At 48.2% G+C, this 13474-nt stretch overlaps 1 protein-coding gene across 3 annotated transcripts in view; it reads left to right on the forward strand.

The window, feature by feature from the left end:
* CNKSR1 (connector enhancer of kinase suppressor of Ras 1) overlaps positions 1 to 13474 on the forward strand; it is a 39391-nt gene that overhangs the window by 22858 nt on the left and 3059 nt on the right. For all 3 annotated transcript variants that reach the window (XM_053268761.1, XM_053268760.1, XM_053268759.1), the window contains 9 exons: positions 972 to 1102; positions 2653 to 2822; positions 4195 to 4225; positions 6824 to 6996; positions 8108 to 8181; positions 10406 to 10477; positions 10906 to 10979; positions 11669 to 11733; positions 12584 to 12722. In XM_053268761.1, the coding sequence (XP_053124736.1) occupies positions 972 to 1102; positions 2653 to 2822; positions 4195 to 4225; positions 6824 to 6996; positions 8108 to 8181; positions 10406 to 10477; positions 10906 to 10979; positions 11669 to 11733; positions 12584 to 12722 (929 nt within the window). The remainder of the gene's footprint in view (positions 1 to 971; positions 1103 to 2652; positions 2823 to 4194; positions 4226 to 6823; positions 6997 to 8107; positions 8182 to 10405; positions 10478 to 10905; positions 10980 to 11668; positions 11734 to 12583; positions 12723 to 13474) is intronic.

The raw sequence follows: 13474 nt of genomic DNA on the forward strand, positions 1-13474 counted from the left end.
CTCAGTGGAAAGAAAAATGCAGAAGGTTATGTTGGAACTTGCCCAGAAAGAGATACTCTCTGGTTCACTGAGCAGATTAAGTATCTTTGGGGAAAATCCGTCCATGGCCTCTCACCTTCCTTTGGCCAGGCTCTTGCCTGAGCAACATTTCCTTCTCCTGTTTTGCTGGAGCTTGGAAGAAGTTGTGTGTGGGTTCTTATGAAACGATTATTGTGATCTAATAGCTGGGGATAGTTCTGGGTGTATTTGGGGGATGGGAATCCAGTGTCACTCAGGGTGTGGCAGCAGGAACAGCCAGCCCTGAAACTTTCTGGGACCTAGTGTGTGTTGCTGTCAGAGGCCCAAACTAGATGTGATCCATGAGTAGGATGTCCACACCCCTTTTAAAATGTTGATTGCACATTGGAGATGAGAGTGTTAGGAAGGGGATTGAACCCTCCACAGTGCCTGATTTAGAATTCTCTCTCGCACTCCCCCCCCACAAAAGCTGATATTTACCCCATAGGGCAAAACATGCAGGTATTGTATGTACTGAAGTGGTGCAATTAATGGCTAATCCAGGTTGTACAACTTCTGCCCTCCAGATGTTGGACTACACCTCTCATCATCCCTATGGGCCATTACGGCAGGGGATGATGGGAGTTGTAGTCCAACAACAGCTGGAGGGCTGAAGCTATGCACCTCTGAGTTAACCCCTTTCCCCCCAATGCCACTGATCCCAATCTGAATGTTCATCCCATCCACTCAAGGCTACTAGGAGCACTGTAAAAAAAGGGGTGAAAGATCCTATCTGCAGGTTTCCTGTGTGACATCTGCGTGACCTTAACTAGCATTTGGTACAAAGCCCCCTTTATGTGTATTGTGCTGCTGGATCTAACCTCTGGAGTGTGTGGACTTCTGTTAAACAGCAGACAGCTGCCGTGAGAGAGAGCAAGTCTGAGGCTGTGGGGTTTCTTCTGCTTCCTCTGCAGCATGACTGGGTTTGAAGGGACTGAGGAGTCTGCGTGGCATCTCCCTGCCGATGAAGAGGAGCCAGAAGGACCTGAGCTGAGGCATCCGGCTGGCAACACCTGTGATTTTGTAGAGGAACTCCCTGGTGCAGGTAAAGGCTTGGAAGTTGTCGTTTTGATGGATAACTGCATGTTGTCGCAGCATGTTGGATTCTGCTCACAGCTGTTGACCTTATGGTGGCTTTCTGCGGAATCCTGTTTGGCACTAGGGATATGCGAACAGGTTTGACGTTGAACGTGTTTGATGTCAAACTGCTTCGGTTCAACTGTTCGGGGTCGAACCGGACCGGACCCCCTGGAGGTTCGCTTAAAAAAAAATTAAATTATTTTAAAATGACACTTACCCCCTTCTGGGGAGTTCAAGGTGGTGGTGGGGTCTGCGGAGGTTCCCTCTCTCCCCACCAGCCTCCCTTATGCCGTAGTTTGGCCGCTTGTTGGCCTTTCACCATTGGCGTGGCACCTTTTAAAAAGGTGCCTCTTTGCTCACTGAGCATGGGCATAGCGTCCATTGGATGCGGTGCAAATGTCCCTGGGCCCCGAGGGTAAAGGGGCCCTCAAGGGCCCCACTGCCCGCCCCCGTGCACCCTTATGCCGCCTCCCACTGCCATTTCCCATTTACCAATGGCGATGGGGGTGACAGGCGGGCTTCTCCCGCCTTCCTGGCTGGCACGCCGGCTTTCCCCCCACCCCGGCTGGCATGCCAGTATCTCTCGCACCTGCACGCGGTCCTCCCCATTGAGTAGGGAGAGCGTCGCATGCCGTGACGTCACAACACGCAACGCTCTCCCTGCTCAATGGGGAGGTCTGTGAGCTGGTGTGAGAAAAGCCAGCGTGCTGGCCAGGGAGAAGCCGGTGCACCGGCCAGGGAGAAGCCCGCCCCCACCCCACCACAGGCAATAAAAGGGGAAGCACGGCAGCGGGGCTGGAAAATAGGGGGCATGGCTTCAGCACTGGGGCGTGGCTTTGGCGCTGGGGCACGCGGGGAGCCCCCAAAAGAACTTTGTTCTCGGGCTGCTGGGGGTCTCCCTACACCTCTACCTCCCTCCTCTTTTATCTGAGGGCATGCCAGCATCCACGGCTGGATGTCATCCTCTTCCTCCTGCTTTTTTAAAAAGGAGGGGAGGAGGGCGAGGCCAAGAGCGTCGCCCACACTCCCTTCGGAACATCGGAATCTGCCCCACGCCAAGTCGGACCATTGGCCAGTCTGGCTCAGAACTGGGGAGTGAACCTGGGACCTCCTGCATGGAAAGCGGATGCTCTCCCACTGAGCTAGGGTCCCTGCTCTCTTCTGAGTACAGTGGGAGTGGGAGGAAGCGGAAGGGAGTGCAGCAGTAGCGGTTGTGTGCTCGTGGGGTGGGGTGGGCTAAGCGGGGGCACCAGGGGGAGGAGAGCAGAGAAGGGCAGAGGTGGCTGCCTGGGCTGGAGGCTGGTGACTGCAGAGTCTCACAGGCCAGCCGGCCAGCTAGCTGTGACCACATCACGTCCTGAAATCTACGCCTTGCCGCGAATGTTTCCATACCCCACATTGGCATAGAATGGGGCATCCTGCTAGTGGCACACATTTCTCCCCTGCCCCCCCCCCCCCCGGCCATCTGATTTATGGATTTATTTTGTGTCTTGTTTTTTGCCTGATTTTCCTCAGCGTTGGAAGGCCAGGACTTCGGGGCACACACGATGGGCCACGAATCCCCAAACGCTGCCACCCCTGCCCCGCCCGGCCCCCTGGAACTTGGGTTGCAGAGTTCTGCAAGCCCTGATGGTGGATTTGTCAGAGGATGCCGGAGTCAGGGTTCTTCAGACCCTTCCAAAGAGGTGAGAGAGCTACTTTTCAGGCACATTCTTCCAGACGCCAGGCTGAATACTGCGCGAGACCATTCCTGATCTGATGGCATCGCACGGCATTGCAATCTACATTCTCCTCTCTTTCCACCTCAGCCCCAGTCAAATACAGGCTAGCCTCTCCTTGCGATCTGAAACCCTCGTGCTTGCTCAGCCAGAGAAATAGCCCTACCCAAGTTTGGGAGCTGTGCATGCTCCCGTTTTCTGATCGGGTGCTAGTAAAAAAAGATTGTATACATAGAGGAGGCAGGGAGGTGATTGTCTGTGAGGCTCTCTCTGGGTAGAAGGGGCTCCGTCCTGTCCAGCGGCTGTAGCCAGCTGTGAATGAGGTCAGAGGAAAAGCCGCCCCCACCCACCCAGCAGGAGCCTCACAGACAATCACTGCTTGCACCCTCCGACCTTGGTGGTGGTTTGTTTTTTTTTATAACTAGTACACAGTCAGAAAACAGGAGCACACACAACTCCTGAACTATTGCTCATGGTGTAAATGAGCCTCCTGTTTAATGCTGGAGGGAGTACTTTTCTGTCTTATTGCTTAACGTATCCCCTGCTGAACAAAGAGGCACCTCTATAGTGGTGGTGGTCTTGTGCAGGGAGAGAGCAACTGGCCCTATCCGTCCCCAACACAGCATCCCTCCAGTGGCTGTTGCTGGTGTGTGTCTTATGTTTCTTTTTCATATTGTGAGCCTTTTGGGGACAGGGCACTATTTCAGCCACTTTATTTACTTTTATTTACTTTTATTTACTTTTATTTACTTTTATTTACTTTTATTTACTTTTATTTACTTTTGTATTAACCACTTTGGGAAGCTTTTGTTGAAAAGCAATATACAAATATTTGTCATATTCGTATTTATGACCCTTGTTATAAAAAGTGCAAGTCTGTTAAATGTCATCCTCTGCCAGCATGGTTCCTCCTCTCTGGGTTTCCTGTGCTTTGTTTCTACTTGAAAATGTACTTTTGTGTTCTACATTTCACTATGCTGAGGCCATCTTGATGTTAATAGGGCTGCAGCAGTTTGGATCAAACTAATCCATGGCTTTGTACACCATGATTTCTCACGTTCTGTGTTCCGCAGCATCTGGTGTAGAATGTGTATGACAGCTTCCTTCTCAAAAACAAAAAAGCAAGCTTCTAGTCCTCATTTTCAAATATGCTTTAAAAATGCAGCACTGAGGACTTGGAGTATAGAGAGAGCTGCACTTTCCAAATTCTCCATGGATTGATTCTCTCTGGAATATTAGACTATTTCACAGGTAGTGATGTTTTAAAATGATTTAAGACTTGTTTACATAGTCAGTAGCTATCTAACATGGTGTCTTTCTTTGTCAATAATTCTCTTAGGACAGTGTTGAATTTCGACGGAAGCAAAAAGGTGAGTGGCACCCACTCATTCTTCGTCAGGCAAGTGGGTGGGTGTGAAGCCTTAGTTGCGGGGTGGGGGTAATGAACAGCTGTGTTCGATGGATGCGGTCTGTTGAGGTCCCACCATTGGCTGCCTCTGCCAAGCCACCAGCTGCTTTGTGGCTAGAATATCAGCCCTCTACCACCACTTGTTCTGCCCTCAACATCTCAGAGGAGCTATGTTACCTTGGCACAGAAATCCTTCCATCTTCACGTGGATATTGTCAGTAAAGGTTGCCCCTCAGGATAAACAACCAAGGATTTATTCTTGTTTGAAATACAGTCATCCCTCACCAACTGCAGTCTTACCAACTGTGGGAAATTGTGCAACCCGAGTATCCATGGTTGTTTTAATGAAAGGTGGTATATAGATTTAACAATAAATAAAAAAGAAATAAATAGTGATTGGGGTAGCGATTTGGGGGAGTTCAGAGGTTCAATCCGCTCATTCCCCTTGCTAATCCTTGCCCACTCCTCATGATTTAGACTGCCTTTGAGTGATTCTGGGGGTTCCAAAAATTTCCAGAGGTTCAATCTGCTCATTTCTCTGGGTGACTCTTAGCAATATTAAGAGGGTGGTGGTGGGGGGGGGGATTTTTGCTGACTTTGTCTTTTCGTGATCTCTGTTCCCCTAGCCCCCTGCTTCCCATTCATTTCAATGGCTCACCGACCGTGAATTCGCCAGCCGCGGGGTTTTGCCGGAACGGAATGCTCGTGGTTGGCGAGGGTTGACTGTAAAAATAACAATCCTCTCCTTTTACACAGAGCTACATAAAGCACACCCTCCATCCTGTACAGTTGCATTCTAACTGACCTTAACTGATGCAGACTCCTTCTACCAATCTGCATATGGAATCCCCACTGTCCAATCACCACAGTGCTTTTGCTGCCTTTGTTACATGCATTACAAAACCGCCCAGTATAACTGTATACCTTACCTCAAAAATAAATACAGGTATTTTCTAACTGTAATTCTAAAACAAAACAACCCCCCATCTTGTCACAATATCACATTGGCCAGCCAGTAGAGGGGCAAAGCAGGCAGCAGATGCCAGCATGTGGCAGGCTGGCTGGCAGGCAGCAAATGAGCAGGCGGGCAGCGGCACTGGTAGAGCTGGGGTGGGGGGAAACCCTCAAAAATTTGGTGCTTCAAAAAAGGGGAGGGTGCCGCTCAGCTCCTGAACACGAGACGCTTAAGAGGTAGTTATGCTCCCGCTTGGTTATTGTCCTTGTTGTGTCTGTTGCTATATCCTAAAACACATACTGCCTCTTTACTTTAAAATGTTAAGCCTGAATTTAGGAAAAAATAGAGACCTCCGTTTTCGCAGACCGATTTACGTGGTCAATTTGTGTCTGAATTGTACCATTTCAGGCATAATCGGCTGGGCCAGCTGGACTTTTCTATTCAATGAAATGCTCTTCATGTAAAAGAAAAACCCCTAGCTATTGGGGAGTAGGATTCTAGTCTAGCCTCACTCCAACATGCTGGTTTTCTATACAGAGGTGGGTTTGGGTTTTCAGTGGAGGAGCATTGATGCAAGTTGCTACCTGCAAATTGAGATGGTACTTCTCAGACACCGGTTCACTACTCCCCGCCCCCACCCCTGCTTGACATGAGCTAGGGTCACTTTTCCCTGGCTTGATGGCGTAGTCAGAGTGGGCCCATGTTCCCCTGCCTTGGCAGCCTGGCTTGAGAATGCGGAGTACCCCACCTGCAGGTGGCGGGGACAGCAAATTGTCTTGGACCACCCCTGGTGTGTGCACACCTTTTGGGATCAGAAATCGGTAAGCCTGATCTCACGACCAAAAGCTGGGTGGGAGGGAGTGTCCAGCCAGGATCCTCCCAGACCCTCATGTGTTGGCAAAAATCAAGGTAGGAGGATGGCAAAGTGACCGTGTACTCGCTACGAGCTAGGTCAGATGGTGCAGGACATGCTTTTCCTTCACCCTACAGAAAATGCTGAGTAAATTATGTCAGTTGGCTGTGCCGTCTCTACCTAGACCACGACTAGTACACATTCACTTTCCCGCCCTACCTTTTTGAGCTTGCATTTTCACAAAACTAGCATGCATGTCCTTCCTCTGCAATAGTTTTCAAGCTCACTTTCCAGTAGGCTTATGATATCACCCAACGTGTGTGTGTGTGTGTGTGTGTGTGTGTGTGTATGCTTCCCCCACCCCATCAACTTCACAGTACAAAAATGGAGCAAATAGGGTACAGTTGTAGGGACACCTCAATGGTGTAGTTTCTAATGATGTCATCCGACCCAGTTCAAGATGGCAGATGCATAAACATTTGAGGTGCAAGTGGGCTAACTTGTAGACCGTTCTAACTAATCTGAACCACATTTGGTACAGTTGTAGTGAGTTACACACAGGGACACCTCAATGGTGCAGTTTCTGATGATGTCATCCACCCCGATTCAAGATGGCAGACCATGAACATGTGAGGCAGACATGTGAACTCTCTAACCAATCTGGATTAAATTTAGTCCAGTTGTAGTGAAAGGAAAAGTAGGCAGATTAGTTCTTATTAGAACAATTTGTTCTTGTTTTTCCTTATGACAAGGAATGACTACTAGGCTAAGCCGACGACGCATCTCCTGTCAGGAGCTGGGGCAGGTGGACTGCGATGGCTGGCTCTTGAAGAAGAAAGAGCATGTGGGCTTCATGGCCCAGAAGTGGAAACGGTTCTGGTTCGTGCTGAAGGGCCAAGCCCTCTATTGGTACAGCAATCCCAGTGTAAGTGTGGCCTGGTTGCTGAAGACCAAGTGGTTAAGGCTTAACCAGAGAGTTATGACTATCTCAGATATTGGATTGAACTGTAGTGTTAACTACTTGCTAGGCTGGGGGGAAGATATACCCCATGTGCTGGTAGAGCCTTTAAAGAGTCCAACAAAACTCCCATTGAGATCATCAGGAGAGGTCCGTCTGCATTTGCCACCGGCTCGTCTGGTGGCTACTCAGGGACGGGCCTTCTCCGTTGCTGCCCCGAGGCTTTGGAATGCGCTCCCTAGTGAAATAAGAGCCTCCCTATCTCTGACATCTTTTTTTAAAGTCTCTAAAGACGCATTTCAATGGTGGCTACACCACTGCCCCTATATCTATGGCCTTGCTTTCTCCAAACCAGCTTGCTTTGTGTAGCTCCCATCAGGAGTGTAGCCACCATTGTGCATGGGGGGGTGTTCAAAGAACCCAGGCCGCCACGCCCCAGGGGACACACAGCTCCATTTTTGAGAAGCTTCAGCCAGTGCTGGGTTCCCAGCCTGGCCGGGAACGCATCTCTCTGCCTTTCTAGGCAGGGAAAAGCACTCCTGGCCACACTGCGAGTGCAACGCTGACCAAAGTTTACTTGCAAATGGGGTGTGCGGCCCTGTTTGCGTACATGGCCATGCCCCCTTTGATGTCAGGTGCAGGGGGCGTGGCTAGAGGTCACAAGTGGCATGCTGAATTCGGGCTGGCGGCAGCTTCCCTGCACCACTGGCTTCCATCTTATTGTACATTTCAGGTCACGAGCAGTGGGTCTAGTCATAATGTCCTTCATAGCGGAAAAGCCTGATTAGTGGGCCCCCGTGAGCACAGCCATGATCCCCTCCCTTTCCCTTCTTTCCTTCCAAGAGATGTTTTCAGCATAATTTCCCTCCGTTTGTGCTAGCTAGCTAGCTTCTATATTTTGTCTAAGGACAAGTTAATATGAGCATATGATGATTCCTAAAATTTATTCCTGTGTTCTGCTCTTGGCTGCAGAGACTGGAGCAATATTCCAGGGTTTTTCTGTACAAGTAGCAGTGAAGGTGAGCTCTTCAGAGTGTGGCATGCTTCTCCTCTTTAATCTCTATTTGTTCCCCTGCAGGATGAGAAGGCTGTGGGCCTGATCAATGTGTCGGCCTACAGACTGGAAAGCACAAAGGAACCGAAAAAGAAATAGTGAGTATATCTGTGAGCTTGGTGGGCCGCTGTAAGGAGTTGAAGCTTTGTCAGAGGAGTGGGGAGGGAGGGCTCAACCTCTCTGTCAGGTAATTAAGGAAAGATGTTGGGCCACAAGATGGATGCTATTACATCAACTGTCACATGAGGAAGAGTCTGGCGGCACTCATTGAGGCTATTCACACACACATGTGACTGTTGCTGGTGTCTATCTTGTGTTAGGAGAGGAGAGCTGGTCTTGTGGTAGCAAGCATGACTTGTCCGCTTCGCTAAGCAGGGTCTGCCCTGGTTGCATATAAACGGGACTGTAAGATAGTCCCCTTAGGGGATGATGGAGCCGCTCTGGGAAGAGCATCTAGGCTCCAAGTTCCTTCCCTGGCAGCATCTCTAAGATAGGGCTGAGAGAGATTCCTGCCTGCAACCTTGGAGAAGCCGCTGCCAGTCTGTGTAGACAATACTGAGCTAGATGGACCAAGGGTCTGACTCATTATATGGCAGCTTCCTATGTTCTTTTGTAGATTGTGAGCTCTTTGGGGACAGAGATCCATCACTTATTTATTATTTATTTATCACATTTTTCTATTTCTCTGTGTAAACCGCCCTGAGCCATTTTTGGAAGCGCGGTATAGAAATCGTATAAATAATAAATAATAATGTGCAGAGCCAGGCTAAGGGAGCCCAGCCAGGTTTTGAACGCTTGTGTGAACTGCCGGGATTAGGCCCGATCCCAGCAACTACACAGCAACAAACCCACTAAAGCCGCTTCCCTCTAAAATGAGGTCAAGGGAGTGGGCACTCCCTTAACTTCATTTTTTTGGATCATGGGTCAGCTGTGGCTGCTTGCAGCCGTGACTAGCACACTCGGCGGAGGTGGGGGGGCGGTTTCCAGTAATGCACCATGCACTTGCGTGGTGCATTATTGGAGCTCCAGGGCACGGGGCAACACATGGCGGTGTGTCCCAGTACCTCGACCCCTGGAGCTGCCAGGCGAGCCGCCGGTCATCTGGGTGGGCGATCTGCCAGCCCAGGTGAGGCATGGAGATTGTCTCCGTGGAAGGTAACCCGCTTTCTCCGCAGACACCCCCCAGAGCTTTGCTCACTGATCGTGAGAAAGAGCTCCATAGTCAAACTCCCAACACAGTGCCACCAATGGTTGAAACAGCAACATAACAGTTGAAGCTTTCCATGGACTCTTCCAGGAGAAATAAATGCATGGAGTCCATCAAGGAGAGAGGGAATACAGTCCTCTGGATCGGCCAAGCTACAGTATGGTCCTATAGTAATGTCCTAGGCCTTTTACAAAGCCAGCTGGGTACTGCAAGTGATGGGCAAGATTATTTCAGGGTGGCTAAGGTCGATCGGGGAAGAAAGGTTCCTGCAGCAGAAACTGAAACCTGTCCCCCTCTCTGTATTTGTTTTTTGAATTTCTCTGCCTTTTCCACGTGACTGAAGCAGAATTAGCAACCTGTGCATTCCCTGAGTACCTTGAGACAGGGGTTCTCAAATGTGAGTCACTAGGCATTGTTGGACTAGGCCTTTGTGGCCATTGTTGTCCCATGGCCCTTATGGCAAGGGATTATGGGAGTTGTAGTCCCAACTTGGGGACCCAAGTTTGAGAACTCCTGCCTCTCTAATAGGAGCCCCACTTGTGAATGGAGGTTTAGCCTAGCTGACCAGTATTATTGCCTGTACATTTCCTGCAGCAGCTTGCTTATTTATTTATGTATCATTTACTCATTCGATTTGTATACCACCCTTCCAAAATGGCTTAGGGCGGTTTACAGTTAAAAGCAAAACCATTAAAATCAGTTAACAATTCAAACAGAACTTATGTGATGGGATGATAATGGCTAGGAGCTCTGCATATTCAGGCCTGGCTACAAAATTATGGAATCTTCTTCCTGAAGGGATAACCTACCTCTTTATTGACTTTCCAGACTCCCACCCCCCCCCATGAGCTATTAGCTGAACTTTATTTTATTTTCCTGTGGTTGGACTAATGCATTCTGTTTGATATTGCTTATGAAGTGTGTTTATGACTTTATCTTTGATCTGGAGAAACAGTATGAAATGTGTAATCCATTCAAAACACAAAAACAAAATTTAGTCTTTTCCCAGCCTTGGCGCACAACTGTGGCCATGCAGATTTGTGTTTAGATATGGTTGTGATTCATAGCAGCAGAGAATCATGGGAAATACCCATCCCTTTATTTTATTTTTTCAGTGTCTTCCAACTCACACACAAGAAGTACAAGCCCTTCATCTTCGCAGCAGAGACGTTGGCTGACCTGAGCTTGTGAGTAACCAGATAAGCTGACCTGTATAATCTACAAGTATAGAAACTCCTAGCCAATGGTATCAGATGCTTCCCACACAGATTGTGAGATAGTGTTGCAATCCTCAGCAAATGTTGCCTGACTTCCCTGAAGACCAAATGCAATCTCTTGTGGAGGGCTGTGAAGTGAGTGTCCTTCTGGGCAGTTCCAGTCAAGGTTTGCAAAAGGCCTGAGGAAATCTAGCAAGTGTGCATTATCAGCAGTTTGTGCTGGCAAATCTTTGAGAAAGTGGTGGTACTGTAAATTCCAAAACATGATGATTTGGGGAATGAAGCAACAGTTTGGAGTGGTGGGAAGCAAAGTGCCTTAAAAGAGAAGATATTTATTTTCAGCGTTCTCATAGTCTAAATCCCTAGGGAAATCTCAGTCTGTCTCTTTCTCTTCGCAGGTGGGTCAGCCATTTGATAACATCAATGATGAAATATACTCCAGTCCATAAATCTGTATCACACAGGCAAGAAGGTGGGGCATCTGACAGCATCTTTTCCTAGGATGCGACAAATATTTACTATTTGTATTTGTAGGATGCTGCAAATATGCTACAACAAATATTTATGGGTTGCTTTTCAACCAAAGTTCTCCAAGTGGTTTACATAAAAAATAATTAAATGAGATGGCCAATTTGCCACTGCCACTAACGCATCACCCAAAGTGGATATTTCACCTCTTCAGCAGGCCAGCTGTGATAATTATCACCAGGATTGTGGCTTGGCCCATGGAGCTCTTTCTTTCTCTAGCAAGGATGGGGAATAGTTTAGAGGCTTCCTGAAGACCCCTAAGCATAATCTGTAATGCCCCAACTTCCATGTTTGGACCCACTACGCTTCTAGTTTTATGTGGTTGCCAAGCAAAACTTTGAAAATGCAATGGTAGTTTATCTGTGTTCTAAAGAGTCAGGAACTTGAAGGAATGGAAATGACATCCATCTTGTGATTTTTGGAAGGTGTGTTTCCATGTGTTTAGATACTGGGAAGGAGTGGCACTAAAGGTCTCTGGTGCTGCTAACAGAAGGGTAGAGAAAGTGTGTCCTCTGCTGCAATTCAGCTGCATAATGTACAGTCTTTTGGAATGCAGTTGGAACATGGATTGGAAGAATCTCCATATTCTCAGGATTTTCAACTGAGAATTCCCTCTGGTTTCCTTTTCTCCAGATTGCTACAGTGAAACGGAAGCTGAAGACCCTGAAGATGACTCCCCCAGGCATAGCTTTGATGTGGTGAGTTAGTAGCTTACTGATGGACGCAGGAGTCCACCAGTAAAGGGAATGGGGGTTGGAGGAGTGTCCTTACAGGCGTGGACTCTTCTTCTAAACCCAGGTGACATAAGCGAACCCAGGAACAACTCTGGAGAGGACCAAAGGTCCATCTAGTCCAGGGTTGCATAACTTCAGCCCTACTGCTGTTTTTGGACTACAATTTACATAATCTTCGGCCAGTGGCCAATAGTTGGGGATTATGGAGGTGTTAAATCAACATATGCAGGAGGGCTGAAGTTGTACAGTCAACATATTTCTTACAATGGCCAACAGATACTTTCAAGGAACTGCAGAAGCTGGGCATGAAGGCAGAGTTCCCCCCTCATCAACACTGAAAAGAGATTTGTGTTGCCACCGAGATCATAAGAGGCTTACTGGCTCAAGCCCAAGCCTCTCTCCTCCAGCACTCTTTTGCCACAGTGGTCCCATCAGATGTCTTGAGAAGCCACACAACCAGGAGATGGGCATGCCCCGTCTACTGCTATTTCTTCCTTGCAGCTAGTATCCTGAGGAATCCTGCTCTGAATATCGAGGTAGTCATTGGGACCAGTAGCCATTGATAGACCTGTCTTCCATGAATGTCTAAGCCTTGCTTAGAGCTATCCAAGTTGTGGCCATCACCACATCTCGTGGCAGAGAATTCCACAGATGGGATTATGCACTGTGGAAAAAGTACTTCCTTTTGCCCAGGAAGTCCCATCAGTGTATATATGAAATAAGGATTATTTTATTGCCCCAGTGTACACCACTTTACTTCCATTCTCCCTGATTCCCTTTCCTGCACCATAAAATATATCTTCTTTTCCTGCAGCCAAAGTTGAGGGGATTGGAGAAAAGTCCGCTGCCACCAGGTGCTACTTGCAGCAATGGATCTCCCAGTGGGAGCTCCCTAAGCAGCCCGCTGCTAAAGCAAAAAGCAGATGAGAACACAGCACCCTCCTCTCCCTCAGGTAAGCCCCGTTTTGACTTCCACCATCCCCACAAGCTACAAGGAAGAAAAGTGTGAAGGGTAAACGACGATTGCTCCGTTGCATGGAGTCTGATATTCAAAATCCTGGAACCAGGAAACAAAAGGTTTGGGTGTGAGGAATTGTGCAGGCTTACTTTGGGCCTAGCTCTCGCTGTAGTGGTCAACCAGACTCAGAGCTATGCCACTTTAGATCCTACATGGGACCTCAAACAACTGTTTGCTTAAATTGGAGGGGCAAACCAAAAAACTTCTCTCTGGGGTCCTTCTCCCTTTCTGAGCAGCCGACGTTGCCTCAGGCCAGTGCTAGGAAAAGGAAACACTCCTGTTCTAAGTTGTGATATAAGTGTTACCTCTAACATCTGCTGCCCTAGAGTGCCATCTACAGTCACATTTGCAAAGTGGGGTTGAAATTAGAGTTGCCATATTCTGGCTTTCCAAATCCAGTGCCTAATCTGCATATTATGTAAATTGACTTGAAAATAATTTTTGAGCCACCAGTGACTGCATGTTTTGCTCCATCACTCCGCTTCTACAAGGGCTAGAGCTTAGCTTTGTGTATGTGTATGTGTGTTTAAAATGAAGCTGAAATCTGGGTGAGATGCTTAAAATCTAGGTGAAACCCGGAATTTCGGGGGGCATGGCAACTCTAGGTTGACTGGTTTATGAATTTGTCTGTAGAATATGTTGACTGACTTAGCCCGTTCTCATGACCAAAGGCTGAATAGGAGGAGT

Source organism: Hemicordylus capensis, chromosome 7 (genome assembly GCF_027244095.1).
Source record: "Hemicordylus capensis ecotype Gifberg chromosome 7, rHemCap1.1.pri, whole genome shotgun sequence".
Lineage (NCBI taxonomy): Eukaryota > Metazoa > Chordata > Lepidosauria > Squamata > Cordylidae > Hemicordylus > Hemicordylus capensis.